The sequence below is a fragment of the Papaver somniferum genome, unplaced genomic scaffold (genome assembly GCF_003573695.1).
Source record: "Papaver somniferum cultivar HN1 unplaced genomic scaffold, ASM357369v1 unplaced-scaffold_80, whole genome shotgun sequence".
In the NCBI taxonomy this organism is placed as follows: Eukaryota; Viridiplantae; Streptophyta; class Magnoliopsida; order Ranunculales; family Papaveraceae; genus Papaver; species Papaver somniferum.
The window spans coordinates 3,355,095-3,372,217 of record NW_020650971.1 but is presented as its reverse complement, the minus strand read 5'-3'; the positions used below and the strand labels follow the sequence as shown (position 1 = coordinate 3,372,217).

Here is a 17,123-nt window from a genome sequence, read left to right as displayed (position 1 = left end):
AGCATGGCATGCCATTTGCACGGTGGTATGGTTGGCATGACTTTGGCGCGGAGATGTGGCTGACATGGCATGCCATTGGCACGGTGGTGCAGCTGGCATGGCATGCAATTGACACGACGGTGCGGCTGGCATGGTTGGCATGCCTTTGGCGCGGAGATGTGGTTGGCATGGCATGCCATTGGCACGGTGGTGCGGCTGGCATGGCATGCAATTGACACGATGGTTCGGCTGGCATGGTTGGCATGCCTTTGGAGCGGAGATGTGGTGGGCATGGCATGCCATTGGCACGGTGGTGCGGCTGGCATGGTTGGCATGCCTTTGGCGTGGAGATGTGGCTGGCATGGCATGCCATTGGCACGGTGGTGTGGTTGGCATGCCTTTGGCGTAGAGACGTGGCTGACATGGCATGCCATTGGCACGGTGGTGCGGCTGGCATGTCATGCCATTGACACGGTGGTGCGACTGGCATGGTTGGCATGCCTTTGGCACGGAGATGTGGCTATTAGGGTTTAGCGTGTCGAAACCCTAGTTTAAAATATGTGACACGCGTGATTGGCACGTTTGGATAGCATGCGCGACTGGCATGTGCAGAGATGATGTCAGTCAGTACCGAAGGCTCTGCCGTGGAGCATGGCATATAAAAAAGGTACATCAGTAATTTTACGCAGACATGTTGAATAGTTCAATAAATGTGCTAGTGGCGACATTATTACTCAAATGTGACGTCACTGTCTGACTAAGGTTTTACGATTTTAACCCCTAGCTAAAAACCACCATCAACAACTGTTCCACTGGTATCTAATAGCCTTACAGGCGTATTTTGGTGGTTTTGTGTTATCATCGAACTCATTATCAAGGACGATCTATTTCAACAAAGTATTGATCAGTTCTTTTGGAGACAAGATCAACAAATATTGAAGTCGATCGGAGCAATTCCAGCATATTATTTCTATCCCATGGAAACATCTAAGTTCTATGGTGAACACCAACCACAATGGTTTGATACCATTGTTAATCAAACAAAATGGCTAAAAACCATTAAAATCACATCAAATTCCTTATTATATTATGGATATTTAGTGATTTTTTCATTATTCGGTTCTTTAAATTGCGAATTATGTAATCATTGCACTTTTTTTTCGTTATTGTAAGTAATTCCATATTAATGAAAATTTGAGGCTTTAAAAAAGAAAAAAAGAAAAAAAAAAGGAAAAAGAAAAACCTACGGGGTGAAGGAAAATGATCTACAACTGGACTATTCGTTTGCTCCATCTATAGACGGACCGGGTGGCCGCCTGTATTTATGTTGGTGGGTAGGGTGATGTGTTTTTCTACATATCCCTGGCAAGCCATTTCGCCCGAAACGTCTAAATCCATAACCCTAGTTTCTTCTGATTTCTTAAAAGAAAAAAAAATGTTTCGTTCTCTCTGCAATACACTGATCCGAAACAGGGTTCGTACTGGAGGAGATTCAAAGCCGCTTTCTCTGTACGTGCTTCATATAAAGGTCAGATCCATTTCTTCATCTTCTTCTTCGATTGAAGTTTCTTACTTGATAAATTCCTGTGGATTATCAGAAACCCAAGCAAAATCCGCATCAAAGAAACTCCAATTCGAACCCATATCGAATCCAAACTCAGTTCTTACTTTCCTTGAATCTCACGGATTCAGTAAAACCCACATCACAAAATTAATCACCAAGAATCCAGTAATCCTTTTATCAGATCCTCACAAAACCCTTAAACCCAGATTTGATTATTTATTATCTAGAGATATTACTGCTATTGAACTTGCAAATGTCTTATCTACTAACCCACGGATTCTAAATAGAAGTATTGAAAGACATTTCATTCCATTTTTCAAATTCGCCAAGAAGATTGTTGGTACTGACAGAGATGTATTCCGCATTCTGCAAAGAACGTGTATTCCTGCGGACGTGGACGATAAATTGAGGATCAACATACAGCTTTTGAGAGATGAAGGCGGTGATGAATCGAAAATTGTCAAGTATTTAATCAACCAACCGAGGACATTTATGATGGAGACTAAAAAATTTAAGGGCATTCTGGAAAAGGTTAAGGGTATGGGTTTTAATCCTAGAAAATATGCATTTCTTAGTGCTATTCATGTAACCGCATCAATGAGTAAATCGACATGGGAAAAGAAGTTGAATGCGTATAGGAAATGGGATTGGTCAGAAGAACAGATTGAATTTGCATTTATGTTGAATCCTTGTTGTATGAGGCATTCGGAGAAGAAGATATCAGGGACTATGGATTACCTTGTGAATCAAATGGGTATTAGTTCATCGCTTATTGTTAGATGCCCTATGATTTTGAATTATAGCCTGGAGAAGAGGATTATGCGCAGATGTTCTATTTATCGAAGTTTAGTCTCTAAGGGTCTCATTGATAAGGATCAAATTCACATATCTTCGCTTGTAGCCATGTCAGAGGAGTCGTTCTTGAACAAGTTTGTGCTCGAGTATTTGGAACCGGAGCTATCAAAGGTATACCATTCTGAGCTATTTACTATTTCATAATTATTTAGTGAGGATCAGCATGATGTAGATTATCAGAATTTCTTGGCAGTTTTAGTTTGCTTTATGTTTGCTGCTGTAACTTCTCTTTGGAACGATTAGCTATAGCCTGTATCTGTAAGCTAATTCCTAACACGAGGATAACAAATTGGCATTGCACTTCCCCTGCTTAGGAGCTTTCTGACGAGACCTGATCACTTATGTTTTACACAATAGCATCTGTTGGTTGTGCACAGTCATACTCTGTGCATTCTAGATTACATCTAAAATATTCCCATATGAGTGAATGTCCCTTCATATTTTGAAGCTGGTGCAACTCCATTGAGTTCTAAAACCTTTTACAGAACGTTCTCATCCAAATATCTCGTTGAAAATTTGACATGTATAAGTGTACGGGGAACTGGTAATGCCAAAACCCACTGTTGTTTATCCATGGTTTACTCTCTAACAATAAATATTTGTTCGTACGAAAGGATTTGGCTGCTAATAATGGATGTATAAGATACTGGATAATATCACCAGTGCTGAATCTGATGCCCTGTCCCGATTGCTATGTTTCTTTCTTTTCCTAATTTGGTTTTGTTTTATTTCTTTAAAGAATCTTCTCAATTCCTTTGACATAGAATAAAGAACATGTTAACAGTTCATGGCAATGCCATTCTGTCTCTTTGAAATAGTAAAAGATGTGAATGATCTCTGTATGCTATCGACGATGATATGGTGCTAGATTCCAAATTGCACACTGTGTTAATCGGTTACTTTCTCTTTGCTGCGTTAGGATGTTTACAGGACCACAATGTTGTTAAGAGTCACTGAAGGCGGATGATATTATTGTGCAGAAATAGATCATCTTTGACATTTTAGATTTAGCTTGCTATCTACTTAACCACTAAGATGGCAGATTCATGGAGATCCTATTAGGCTAGTGGTCAGGTTCCAACTGTTTTTTTTTTTTTTTTATCTTCATAGATAAACCTAAGACTATCATAGCGGGTTGTATCATGTTCAGTGCTGAGTCAACTAATGCAGGTGTTGGTTTGATGTTATGCAGTGAAACAGGTGAAATTGAATGAAAAGGAGGATTCTAGCACAAGACGTCAAGCTCATAGGTGTTGCTGAAGCAGCAAAGTTGAAGACTAATTGCATGGCAGCGGAGCTCTGTTATTCCTTCTGTATTACGTATCTCTTTGCTGGAAAACTTGAATTCACAGTGGTACTCTGTTCAGTTCTGGCAAATATTACCTTATGCAGTCACCAGGGCCAAATGGAAAGAATGACGACGGTTATTGTTTCTTAGTGCAAAGATTCTTTCCATGTTCATGACTTTCTCTGTGATGTTTGGTCTCAAATTATGACTCAGATTGAATGCCAATGCTTCATGTGCTAGGCAGTGCAGAAACTGTAAATGATTTGCTGAGAGGAACTCCTTCCATCAGAATTTTGAAAGAAACAAAGTGTGTGTCTCAGACAGAGAGAGAATCAAGACTCAAGAACTTGTTAAATTTAGAATTTAGTCCGTCAGAGAAAAATGGAGTGGAAAAAATGTGAAGATGATTTCTTCGGTTGTGATAGTAAATGTTGCGAATGTTCGCAGAGAAGAGTTCCGCATCCGGCAAAACCTGTTACATTCGAGAAAACCGGTTATGTAGCGTGTTTCACTGACTGTGTTAATCGTCAGGATTTTTTTTTTCAAATTCCAAACTGTCTTCCTCCTTAACAGAGTTGATGGGATATCACTAAGCTATGATCTGGATGTGTACAAATTTTATCCTTTTTTCCCCTCGTAGGGGTCGAACCCCTGACCTGCTTAAGAGGTGGATGGAAGACGCACAATCTCTATAGCAAATGTTTACATTCCCAAAATCGATAAATTCCAAAACCCTATAACTTCTCTAATCCTTCCATTGATTTGTTCAACAATGTCTCCTTCCGTATGCAATGGAGAAAATCCAAAACCCCATTCTCTATGCTCAGATCTTACATCCCAAAACCCTTCTTCTTCTTCTTCATTTGTGGTGTCTTACTTGATGAATTCATGTGAAAAACAAGCTCTCATTGCTTCTAAGAATCTTAATTTCGAAACCGCATCAAATCCAAGATTACGGGTTTACTAAATCAGACATCTCCAAAATCATCAGTAAGAATCCACTACTTCTAATGTGTAATCCTCATAAAACCCCAAATTCGATTATTTCGATTCAAACTAGAGATTTAGAAAACCATATCATTCCTTTTTTCGATTTCGTCAAGAAGATCGTGGGTGCTGACAAATATCTGTTTCCGGTTTTCAGACGCTCAAAGAATTCTGTAGAATTGATCGAGAGAGCGATGCTCAACATACAGGTTTTGAGAGATGAAGGTGTCCCTCAATCAAATATTGTCAAGTTTCTAATCAACAGACCGACGACACTAATGACTAGCACTGTTAGATTTAAGGAGATTCTGCAAGAGATTAGAGGTATGGGTTTTGATCCTTCCAAATATGCATTTATGCGTGCTATTCATGCAATCACAGCTATGACTAAATCAACCTGGGAAACAAAATTGAATGCTTACAGGAAATGGGGTTTATCAGAAGAACAAATTCAACATGCATTTATGTTGAGTCCTTTTTCTATGATGCACTCTGTAAAGAAGATAAGCTCCATCATGGATTATCTTGTGAATCGAATGGGTATTAGTTCATCGCATATTGCCAAAGTGCCAACTGTTTTGCTTGGAGAAGAGGATCATACCTAGATGTTCTGTTTATCGAAGTTTAGTCTCTAAGGGTCTCACAATTGATGGTCAATTTCACATATATCCATTTCTAGCCATGACCGATGAATGGTTCTTTGATAAGTATGTGATCAAGTATGAGGAAGAAGCTCCGGAACTTATGAAGGTATACCATTGTTACCTTTTTACTATATTGTAAACATTTAGTGATAAATGATCAACGGGATGTTGATTGTCAGAATCTCTTGACAGTTTTTAGTGTACATTGTGTTTCCGGCTAGCTGTAGTATTCCATTACTCACATAAACGAGGTATGTGGACCGCTCAGCTCTGATGTGGACTCTTTCATTTCTCAGACTTGTGTTTGCAGATTAGCCTAACCATTATACACATCTTCTTCCTAATGACCAAGAGTTTCTCGTATTTATCAGAATTGAATGTACTTCAGAAATTGAATGTTCTCCACTTATTTATAGGTCACCGATGCATGCTAATTACTTACTTAAAGTACTATACACAAGTTTCTATTACTTACATAAATGAGGGTGTATTCTCCTTTTCTCACTTATTGGCTCTTATCTTCTTTCAAATTGGTCTGAAGTATAAAATCTCTTTTGTATTTAGATCTATAAGCAAGCATTTAATGGGCGAGTCATGGATGAAGGCCTGCAAGGTAGTCCTGTGTAGTATGAAGAGGAGGATAAGTCTGAGGAGGAAGAAGAGATTGCTGCCGTCCCCTTGGATGAGAAAGTAGTAGATGATAGTCAAGCAAGTGTGCTCCAGAAGAAAGTTGGTTTAGGTGCGGTAGAAGAATCGGAGAAAGCTAAAAGGCCTAAGAAGGTTATGAAAAAGATAAAGAAAAAGAAGGTTATCATTTTAGCTTTCTCCGATTCTTCTACCGCACCTAAACCAACTTTCTTCTGGAGCACACTTGCTTGACTATCATCTAAAAAAATTAGAAGAATTAGAGGACGACCAATTTAGTGCAAAGAAGAAAGAAAAGGATAAGGCTAAGAAAGAAGAAGAAGAGATGGTTGTTGTCTGTATGGCTGGGAAAGAGTTAGAAGATAGTGAATCAAGTGTGCCCAAGAGGGTTGGTATAGATAAGGTGGAAGTGTTGAAGAAAGCCAAAGGGCCCAAGGAGGCTTTAGAAAAAAAGTTAAAGAAAAAAGTAGCAGAAGTGCAAGATAGTGGAACGATCAAGTCTGTCGCAGAAGCTTCTGGGCTGTTGCAGGTAGCATTTTCACTACTTATTATTCCTTTATTCAGTCAGTGACATGAAATGTGCTGTAGATTTCTGAATTTACAACTTAGTTCACATAGTCTTTACTTGGCCCTTTTGTTTATTTCTGATTCTCCTTGGCATATTAGCTGTTTGAATGCTTGGTTTCTTCAGTCCAAAATGAAAAGTTTGCGTGTTTCGGTCATTTGTAGTGTAGGTAGTAGTTTTCTGGTATCTAGCAATTCAGTTTCTCTAGAACATGTGTATCGGATGACAAATTTTGGTTATAAAACAAAAAGAAGTGCAATTTAGGAAAAGTGTGTGGTTAGCTGTTCGGTTTTAAGAAATGTAGTACTGTGTGTAGGTTGCAAGAATCAAGATAGGTGCCTGTTTGAATACTCATGTCTTTTTTATGCTTGGAAGCTTATATTCTTATTTCAACTGGGTGAGTCGTTGAGGTAATTGGCAGCTTAACTTTAAACTGCATTAGATCATTCTGTGCGGTACAAATTTCATCCATGAATTTCTAGTTGCTGGATATTGTAGCTGCTATGTTTGCATCCATGAATAAATTTTGTAATCGATAACCTGCTAATTATCCATCTTATGTGACATTTCGAGTTTTATACTTGTTTTATCAGGAATTGAATGTTTTCCACTTGATTTGTGACATGAAATGTGCTGTAGATTATCAGAAATTACAACTTAGTTCGCACAGTCTTTGCTTGGCGCTTTTGTTTATTCCTGCTTCCTTAGCATGCTAGCTGTATTTATGCTTGTTTTATTCTCTCCAAAAATGAAAAGTATGACCGTATTTTCACTTGCCTTATACATGTTGACTAGAAGAAGAATGCATATATGTAGTAGTTATCTGGTTGGGGTTTTAATAATCGAGTCTATCTACAACATGTGTATGGGATGACCAAACAAGATGAGACCTAATAATCACGATAGGTGCTAGTTTGAACTTTGAATACTTATGTTTGTTTTTGCTGGGAAAATTTTATGCTCGTTTCTACTTGGTAAATTGTTGAGGAAATTGGCAGCGTGATTTACAACTCATTCTCTATGTTTGCTTTCATAGACACCTTTAATTGATAACCCACTGCTTATTCAAACTTAGTCTTCTATTACTCGCATAAACGAGGGCTGTGGGCCACTCAGCTCTGATGTGGACTTTTTCATAGCACAGACTTCTGTTTGGGGATTCGTCTAACCAAACATGTACATCCATCTTACGAATGATAAAGAGATCTAATAACTCTTACTGTCAAAGTTGAATTTCTTCAGAAGTTGAATGTTCTCCCCTTAATTATTTGGTTTTATGCCAAAAAGAGTTTCAAAGAATAATGCTGATAGATTATCCTTATCTTAATTACTTAATCAAAGTTTCAAATAATACTGTTCATAGATTATCGTTGTATTTTAATTACTTAATCAAACATATCTTCTTTCAAGTTGTCTGGAATGTTTAGTCTCTTATATATTCTATTTGGTTCTTACCTAAACCTTCTTTCAAGTTGGTCTGAAATAAGTTATCTCTTATATATCCGATTTGTAACCAGGAATCTGATTGCGTGTCATGGAGGACTCACAAAGTGCTGTTTGTCCAGAAAGGGATGCAGAGAGTGTAGCTTCCCTACCTAAGGTGGCAAAGGTGGTTGACAAAAGTCCAGCCGGCAAACCTAAGAAGAAAGCTTCATCGAGTGATCTCGTGGAACAAGAGGAAGAGTTGAAGAAGATAGAAGAGACGAAGAAAGCCAAAAAACCTAAGAAGCTTTTAAAAAAGCCAAAGAAAGAAGTGGAGGATGTGCAAGTTAGTGTTGCGGAAAAAGAAGAGGAGGATGATTCCAAGGAGGAAGAAGAAATTGTTAGTGTCCCTATCATCGGGAAAATATTCGAGGATAGTTACTCAAGTGTGCTCAAGAGGAAACTTGTTTTAAATACTGTGGAAGAATTAAAGAAAGTCAAAAGAGTTGAGAAACGTTTGAAAAAGTCAAAGAAAAAAGTAGAGGAAGAGCAATGTAGTGGTGCGAAGAAGGATGAACATGAAAAGTCTAAGGAACAAGATGAGGTTGTTGATGTTTCTATGGTTGAGAAAGTGTTAGAAGATAGTCAAGCAAGTGTGCTCGAGTGTAAAGTTTCTTTAGATGAGGTGGACAAGTCCAAGAAAGCTAAAAAAATTAAGAAGGCATCGAAAAAGCAAGAGCGATAGGCTAATGAAGTGCAACGTAGTGCTGCCATCAAGTATGATGTAGAAGTCCCTGAGCTGTTGCAGGTATACCATGCATCTTTTACTGCTTAGTATTCCTTTATTTCTTGTTGACCTTCCTTCTTTTACTTGGCATGTTTGCTGTGTGTATGCTTCTTTTATGCTCTCCAAAATGAAAATTATGTGTGTATCCGTGACTTGCCTCTTACATGATGACAGCAGGAAAACTACTTAGTGTGGCTTGGTTTTAAGAAGTTTAGTATAATGTGTAGGCAGCAATATGGTTCCATTTGCATTTGCAGAGGCCAGAATCAATATGAGACCTTGTAGTAAAGTTAGGTGCTTGTTTTTTCATTTTTAGTGTTAGGAAAGCTCTTATGTTTGGAAATTGGCAGGATGACTTAAAATTAAATCATTCTTTGTGGTACGGTAATTTATTCACGGATAACTTTAATGGATATTGCCTACTAATTATTCAAACTTATTTAAATGAGGTCTGTGGACGTCTAAGGTCTGGCGTGGATTTTTTCATTTCACAGACTCCTCTCTGCCAATTAAGAAGTCTCACTGTATCAGAAATTAAATGCTCCCCACTTGATTATTTTAGTTTTATGCCAGAAAGGGTTGGGAGGGAACACTGTTGATAGTTTACTAATCTAACTTAATTATCTGTTGCTCACATAAATTGGGGTGTATTTTTCTTCAGACCCCAGACTACACTAAAACATTTCTTGAATAGTCGAGCTGAAATATAATTTACAATTCCGAACGTGGTGAAAACAGAAACAGCTGCGTGTAGTTTGTGGAAAACAACATCTAGCCTTACGCATGATGGTTGTAGTAAAAACTAAAAACTGATGTTATTTTCTTGATAAATATAAATCAAGAACTATAAACTGATGCTAAATACTTGAATTTCTGATCATTCCCTTGCCTTATCTGTTTCTTATTTTGCTATATTATAAGATCATGTTCTTCTACTTGGATGCTATTTTATTTTATAAATTATGAGCTTGCACTTACTTTATCTACATTTTCTGGTTCTTTTTATAGTTTTCAAATTTGAAGCCTTACCCTATTTAATTAGTTAGGGTATACTTTAGGTGAATGTAGGTCAGTAGGTGTACCATTTCAGTGGATAGTTCACATACTAACTGTTCAGAGTTATTGTAAACATGAACAGTAGACCACTATTTACTATTCTGCAGCTGTACTCACTCAATTTTAAGATACCTAGCGATACATTCCGTTAGCATTAAAATTCTTATGGTTATTGTAAGCTGGTCTGAAATATGTACTCTCTTTTGTATCAAATATAAAACCAGGCATCTAATAGGCCTGTCATGGGAGACTCACAAAATGAAGAAGCAACTTTAAGGAAAGTTGTTGTATTAAGGGCTACAGAATGTTTAGCAGGCCTACTAAAGGAGGCAAAAGTGGTTGTCAAAACTCAAGATGGCAAACCTAACAAGAAATCTTCAGTGATCTTGTGAAACAAGAGGAAGAGTTGTGGAAGGAGGAAGTATCGAAGAAAGCCAAAAAACGTAAAAAGGATTTGAAGAAGATAAAGAAAATAGTGGACGAGGTGCAAGGTAGTGCTCCTGAGCTGTTGCAGGTATGTCATAGTTCACTATTTGGTATTCCTTTATTCAGTTAGTGACATGAAATGTGTTGTGGATTATCTGAATTTAGAACTTAGATTACGTAGTCCTTGACCCTTTTGTTAATTCCTGCGTCTCCTTGGCATGTTAGCTGTATGTATGCTTGTTTTGTTCTTTCTACAAATATGTGCCGGTCGCTTGCCTCTTATATCTTGGCAAGAAGAAGAATATATAGAGTAGGACTGTAGGTAGTAGTTTTCTGGTATCTAGTAACTCGGTTTATCTAGAACATGTGTATTGGAGGAAATCAAAAGGAAGTACAGTATAGAAAAAGTGCACGTGGTTTGCTGTTCGGTTTTAAGAAATTTACTATTGTGTGTAGATTTCAATCAAGCTCTTTTTGTTTGCAATGGCAAGAATGAAAACGGGACCTAATAATTAAGTTTGGTGCTTATTTGTATACTTGTGTGTTTTTTTCTGCTGGAAACTTCATATGCTTGTTTTCTTGGTGTATTTTGGAGGAAATTGGCAGCTTAACTTAAAACCACATTGGATCAATCTGTGGTATAGGTTTGATCCATGAATTTCTGGATGCATAGCTACCATTTGCTTCCAATAGATAATCCGCTACTTATCGATCTCATGGCAGATTCTGATTTTGAAAAAGTCTTGTTTTTGTCAGAAATTGAATTTTCACCACTCGAGTATTTAGTCTTCTGGCAGAAAGGTTTCGGATAATAGTGTTCATGGATTACCTTTCTATCTTAATAATTACTTAATCAAACATTTTTCTATTACTTAATAAATAAGTGTGCATTCTCCTCATCTCACCAAGTTGTCTGGAATATTTAATATATTCTATATTCGATTTGGTTCTTACCTTATTTCAAGTTGGTCTGAAATATGTAATCTCTTCTATATTTGATTTGTAACCAGGAATCTGATAGCCGTGTCATGGAGGACTCACAAATTGAAGAAGTAGCACTTTGTCCAGAAAGGGATGCAGAGAGTGTAGCTGCCCTACTTAAGATGTCAAAAGTGGTTGACAAAAGTCAAGGCGGCAAACCTAAGAAAAAAGCTTCATCGAGTCATCTTGTGGAACAAGAGGAAGAGTTGAAGAAGATAGAAGAAATGAAGTAAGCCAAAAAACTTAAGAAGGTTTCCAGAAAGGCAAAGAAACAAGTGGAGGATGTGCATGATAGTGTTGCGAAGCAGGCAGAGGAGGATAAGTCTGAGGAAGTAGTTGTTGCCGTCCCTATCACCGAGAAAACATTGGAAGATAGTCATTCAAGTGTGCTTAAGAGGAAACTTGTTTTAGATACCGTGGAAGAAACGAAGAAAGTCAAAAGAGCTAAGAAACTTCTGAAGGAAGTCAAGGAAAAAAGTTGTGGAAGAGCAATGTAATGCTGCGAAGAAGGAAGAGCATGATAAATCTAAGGAAGAAGATGAGGTTTCTGTTGTTTCTATGGTTGAGAAAGTGGTAGAAGATAGTCAAGCAAGTGCGCTGAAGCGTAAAGTTTCTTTAGCTGAGGTGGAAGAGTCAAAGAAAGCTAAAAAAGTTAAGAAGGTATTGAAAAAGCGAGAGAAAAAAGCTAATGAAGAGCAAGGTGGTGTCTCCATCAAGTATGACGTAGAAGTCCCTGAGCTGTTACAGGTATACCATCTTTTACTGCTTAACAAGTTTAGTACAATTTGTAGGCTGCAATTAAGTTCCATTTGTCATTTGTGATTGCAATGGCCAGAATCAATATGAGACCTAGTAATAAAGTTAGATTTTTTCCATTTCACAGACTCATCTTCACCAATTAGTCTCATTGTAACAGAAATTGAAATTTTGGTTTATGCCAGAAAGTGTTTGAGGAAACACTGTTGGTTGATTACTTCTGTAATTTAATTATCTATTGCTCACATAAATTGAGGTGTATTCTTCATCAGACCCCAAACTACACTAAAATACGTCATTAATAGTCGAGATGAAATATATTTTTCGACAGCCGAAGGTGGTGGAAACAGAAACAGCTGCGTGTAGTTTGTGGAAAAAAACATATAGCCTTATGCGTGATGTTTATGGTAAAAACTAAAAATTGATGCTATTTTCTTTTGTAATATACATCATTCCCTTGCCTTGTATGATCTGTAACTTATTTTGCCATATTGCACGATCATGTCCTTGCCTTATATGCTCTCAATTTAGATCCTTATCCTCTTTCAAGTTGGTCTGAAATATGTAACCTGTTCTATATTCGATTTGTAACCAGGAATCTGATAGCCGTGTCATGAAGAACTTAGAAAGTGAAGAAGTAGCTTTTTGTCCAGAAAGGGATGCAGAGAGTGTAGCAGCCCTATCTAAGGTGGCAAAAGTGGTTGACAACAGTCAAGGCGGCAAACCTAAGAAAAAAGCTTCATTGAGTTATCTTGTGTAACAAGAGGAAGAGTTGAAGACGAGAGAAGAAACGAAGAAAGCCAAAAAACTTAGAAGGTTTTGAAAAAAGCAAAGAAAAAAGTGGAGGATGTCCAAGGTAGTGTTGCGAAGAAGGAAGAGGAGGATAAGTCTGAGGAAGTAGTTGTTGCTGTCCCTATCATCAAGAAAATATTAAAGGATAGTCATTCAAGTGTGATCAAGAGGAAACTTGTTTTAGATACCGTGGAAGAAGCAAAGAAAGTCAAAAGAGCTAAGAAACTTTTGATAAAGTCAAAGAAAAAAGTAAGAGCATGATAAGTCCAAGGAAGAAGATGAGGTTGCTGCTGTTTCCATGGTTGAGAAAGTGTTAGAAGATAGTCAAGCAAGTTCGCTGAAGAGTAGATGAAAGCTCAAAAAAATAAGAAGGTACTGAAAAAGCAAGAAAAAAAAGCTAATGAAGTGCAGGGTAGTGCTGCCATCAAGTGTGATGTTGAAGTCCATGAGCTGTTGCAGGTATACACCATCTTGCACTACTTAGTATTTCTTTATTCAGTTAGTAACAATGAATGTGTTGTTGGCCCTTTTATCTGTTCCTGCTTTTTCTTGGCGTGTTTGCTGTATGGATGCATCTTTTATAGTCTGCAGAATGAAAATCATTTGCGTACTTGCCACTTACATGTTGACAGCAAGAAAACTACTTAGTGTATGTTTTAGTTTTCTTACATTCAGTTAGGGACATGAAATGCGCTGTAGATTATCTGAATTCAGTTCCGACTTATATTACATTGTTTATTCCTGATTTTCCTTGGCATGTTTGTTGGATGTATGCTCGTTTTATTATCTCCCAAATGAAAATTATGTGTGTACCAGTCTCTTGCCTCATACATGTTGACAAGAAGAAGAATACATAGTGTAGATAGTAGTTTTCTGGGGTTTAGCAACTCCGAATATCTAGAGATCCGTATGGAATGACCAAGTTTCAGTTGTAAAACAGAAGGAAGTAGAATTTAATTAGGTAAAGTCGTCGCGACTGGTATAATTTTGTCTTGCTTATTTTGATGTTCAAAACAATCTTCTTGATTCCTATAACATAGAATAAAGAACATGAACAGTTCATGGCAATGCCATTCTGGCTCTTTGAAATGGTAAAAGATCTGAATGATCTCTATATGCTATTGATGATGATATAGCGTTAGATTCCTTATTACAAATTGTATGAATAACTTGCTTTTTTCTTTGCTGTGTTAGGATGCTTAGAATTCAGAAGACCACAATGTTGTTAAGAGCCAAGGATATACTGAAAGTGGATGATATTACTCGAGATAGCTTCTCTTTTTTTTCCTGGTTGTGCATAAATTGATCATCTTTGTAATTCTAGATTTTGCTGGCTATCTACTTGACCACTCAGTATGTGGATTTATAGAAATCCTACTAGTGATGAGATATCAAACGTTCTTGTCTTCATAGCTAAACTTAAATACTATCGTGGAATGTTGAGTGCTGAGTCACGTAACGCAGGCATTGGTTTGATGTTGTGCAACAGAACAGGTGAGATTAAACAAAAAGGAAGGTTCTAATACAAGGCATCAAAGCTCATAGGAATTCAGTGTGCTAGGAGATGTTGCTGCAGTACTCTTGCCAGCAAAATTGAAGACGAACTGCATGGCATCGGAGCTCTTGTTATTCCATGGTTTTTACACCTTTTTGCTGGAAAGCACAAATTTACAGTGGTACTATGTTTTGGCTAGAAGAAGCATGAATTAGATTTGGCAAGAATGACGTCATTACAGGGACTCATGCTGTTGTCTTTTTTAAGATAATTTGCTTGGTTTTGTTGGTTGTCTTTCACATGATTAGCAAATCAGGCTCTGGTCCGAAAGGGCGTGGGTTCAAATCCCACAGCTGTCAAAAAAAATTTGACTACTACTGTAAGCTTGGCTGTGCTGCCTCAAAATTTTGGCACTTAGCTATTGATCTCTTTCTGTTTTCCTCACCTGTTGAGGTTGTCATCAGGCTCCCACTTGAACTGCCGATAAAGACGCTTAAGAAGCAAGTGCACCATCAGGCTCACACTCATCCCTCTTGAATTCTGAAAGAGATCAATAGCCAAGTGCCACGGCAGAAGGATCATTCACTACCCCCACATATTTGACACAATCCTTTAATAACTGGATGTTCACAGTCTGCAACTGGACAATACATCAGAGCATTGCAGGCTGCAGCACTGCTGTTAGTGAAGTTAAGCCATAGTTCCCAACATATGCCTTTTACTCCTCTCTGCTGCAAGATCAGTATCTTCTTCATCACCTGTTTCGCCTGCTTCCTGCTCTGCTGATTCATCTTAAGACATTGCTGCTAATTTGCCAAACAAAATATCCCACTAGTATGCTAGACTTTCATTTTGAGGAAACAGAACGAAAGATTATTATTCCTAATGGGATTTCTGACGAATATAGTGACTTACAACAGCATTCACAAAAAAAAAAGAAGAAAAAAAAAGCTTCTGACAGTGAGTTGAGATTAAATTTCTTTACTCTTTGTTGTTATGAATAACATGGTACATATGTAAGGTCAAAAGCTCAAGGACTTCTCCAATGAGCTGGAAACTTAGAAAGAATTGAATCACAATCTAACAACCAAAATTACTACTTACCAATACGAAATACAACAAATTCATGTACCTGATTTAGTCTACAAACTAATACGTTGACATGTCTAATATCCTATCTTCCACTTCTCTTGTTTCAGCTGTACCCAATGCAAAAGTCTTCAATGTTCACCACCATCAGCTTGCTTCAAACAAAGACTTCTGATACGAACCAAAGAAACCCACGACAAGAAGATACAAACAGAGATACAAGCACACATACACTACACCAAACAAGTCTATTGATCTCTCCATCTAGGACTGTTCATAGGGAAATATCCTGAAGGGGACGGTGGGAAAAAAAACCCAGGAGAATTTGGTGTTTGTGGCCCAGGACCCAGAACCCCCGGATGAGAAAATTGTGAAAAGAAAGTTGGAGTAAGAGGAGGAAATCCAGGTGATACAGGAGGAAATGAAGAACGCGGAGACAAAAAGCTCATGTATGCACTTGGTGAAGGCAACAGGAATTGTGAGGTTGGCGAGGGCAACAAGAATTGAGAAGTTGGAGACGGCAAAAGCGCAGGACCAGACCCTCCTCTCGGAGATGGAAAAGGAGGAGGAGGAGGAGCAGTCCCTCTTGGAGATGGAAAAGGAGGAGGTACAGGTGGTGGTGTAGGAAGTAAACCTGGTAAAGGAGGTTGAAGTTGAGGAGGCTGTGGTTGTTGTTGAGGAAGTTGAGGCTGCTGTTGAGGAGGAGGAGGAGGTTGTGGAAATCTAGGACTAAGCATGGAATTCTGTAAGTACCGCATATAAGCTGAAATTGGAGACTCAGCAACAACATTTCCCCCCCAATTTGCATCCCCAGTAGGTTGTTGACCAAATTGTCCACCACCAGGTCTAACAAAATTAGCACCACCACCTTTAAAAGGAGGACCCTGTCCCTGAGGCTGATGAGGTTGTGGAGCCTGGTTATGAATCTGAGGTGGTGGTGGTCGATTAATCGGACTCAAAGGTGGTGGACGTATCTTCTGCAACCGATTACTCGCTTGTTTCGGAAGATTATTAGTCGGCCTAGGTGGTGGTGGTGGTGGTGGTTGTGTTTGATTCTGTGACGGCGAACCAGTTAATTGCTGAACTATGTTTCTGAAATCATTCTTACTGATGTTATAAACATGTGGCTGTGGTGGTTGTGGCTTATTGTTGGTGTTGTTTGCAAAGTTTGGTTGATGCAATGGAGATTTCCTGATGTTTTTACCCAATTTGTTCACCCCCAAATGTTCATTATATCTACTGTTACTATTACTATTACTATTCCTATCATCATCCATTCTCAACCAAATATCCACAAATCTATCTCAATTTCTAAGTCTAATCAACAAGTAAAGTAAAATCAAACAAGTTGAGTCAAATGAATGAATGACCTACCACTGATTCTGCTCTCAATTACTCCTTGATTTCATCATCCTTTTCTTTGATTGAAAGCAGCTTCAATTGATTCAACTGTATACTCCAGATTTTGCAAGAAGACAGCAGAAGAAATTGGGGAAGAAGAAGATGATAACCCTAGATTCTGGCTTCTTCTTTCTCCTATTTGTCTTCACACCAGTAAAAGAAGAATTTGACTACAAAAAATAATTTGGTTGATTTTGACTTTCTTGGGATGTTTTATTTCTTTTTTTTGCTGAATAATAATGATGGTGATGCTAATGTGCGCAGGTGTCTGAGATATGGTTGTTGATATTTTATTATTAAATGACGGGGGATTTACGTCTCCACTGGTGGACGTTAGAATATCTATAGGCAAAGGCCCATTATTGTTTGTGTAGTAAATTATCACTTATGT

At 38.0% G+C, this 17,123-nt stretch overlaps 3 protein-coding genes across 6 annotated transcripts; 2 read left to right on the top strand and 1 right to left on the bottom strand.

Moving 5' to 3' along the window:
* The first annotated feature begins 1,353 nt into the window (after positions 1-1,353).
* Positions 1,354-14,525, top strand: LOC113345041 (transcription termination factor MTERF8, chloroplastic-like). 4 transcript variants are annotated; one of them, XR_003357979.1, is made up of 9 exons: positions 1,354-2,509; positions 3,591-4,997; positions 5,098-5,423; positions 5,882-6,491; positions 8,045-8,757; positions 10,017-10,306; positions 11,229-11,946; positions 12,551-13,206; positions 13,942-14,525. XR_003357979.1 is itself a non-coding variant. In XM_026588906.1 (2 exons), exons 1-2 carry the CDS (start codon positions 1,415-1,417, stop codon positions 3,363-3,365), a joined length of 1,143 nt encoding a protein of 380 aa, XP_026444691.1. In that variant the 5' UTR covers positions 1,354-1,414; the 3' UTR covers positions 3,366-3,377. The 4 variants fall into 4 exon arrangements, 1 of the variants encoding a protein (XP_026444691.1); XR_003357980.1 differs by lacking the exon at positions 13,942-14,525 and having other exon boundaries at positions 3,591-4,676; positions 4,831-4,997; positions 12,551-12,724; XR_003357981.1 differs by lacking the exon at positions 13,942-14,525 and having other exon boundaries at positions 8,093-8,757; positions 12,551-12,724.
* LOC113345009 lies at positions 4,697-5,278 on the top strand. The gene has a single exon (XM_026588867.1). It carries the CDS (start codon positions 4,697-4,699, stop codon positions 5,276-5,278), a length of 582 nt encoding a protein of 193 aa, XP_026444652.1.
* A 672-nt stretch (positions 14,526-15,197) lies between the features above and the next one.
* LOC113345042 (protein HAIKU1-like) lies at positions 15,198-16,920 on the bottom strand. Its single transcript, XM_026588907.1, has one exon. The coding sequence runs from the start codon at positions 16,606-16,608 to the stop codon at positions 15,580-15,582; it is 1,029 nt and encodes a 342-aa protein (XP_026444692.1). The 5' UTR covers positions 16,609-16,920; the 3' UTR covers positions 15,198-15,579.
* Between the last annotated feature and the right edge of the window lie 203 nt (positions 16,921-17,123).

What these genes read in the sequence shown, in the direction of transcription:
- LOC113345041 (XM_026588906.1), top strand. Translation starts at nt 1,415, where the DNA reads ATGTTTCGTTCTCTCTGCAATACACTGATCCGAAACAGGGTTCGTACT. An exon ending in TGGAACCGGAGCTATCAAAG is followed by an intron (nt 2,510 to 3,317) that starts GTATACCATTCT and finishes TTGCTGCGTTAG; the next exon opens with GATGTTTACAGGACCACAAT.
- LOC113345042 (XM_026588907.1), bottom strand. Translation starts at nt 16,608, where the DNA reads ATGGATGATGATAGGAATAGTAATAGTAATAGTAACAGTAGATATAAT.
- LOC113345009 (XM_026588867.1), top strand. Translation starts at nt 4,697, where the DNA reads ATGTGTAATCCTCATAAAACCCCAAATTCGATTATTTCGATTCAAACT.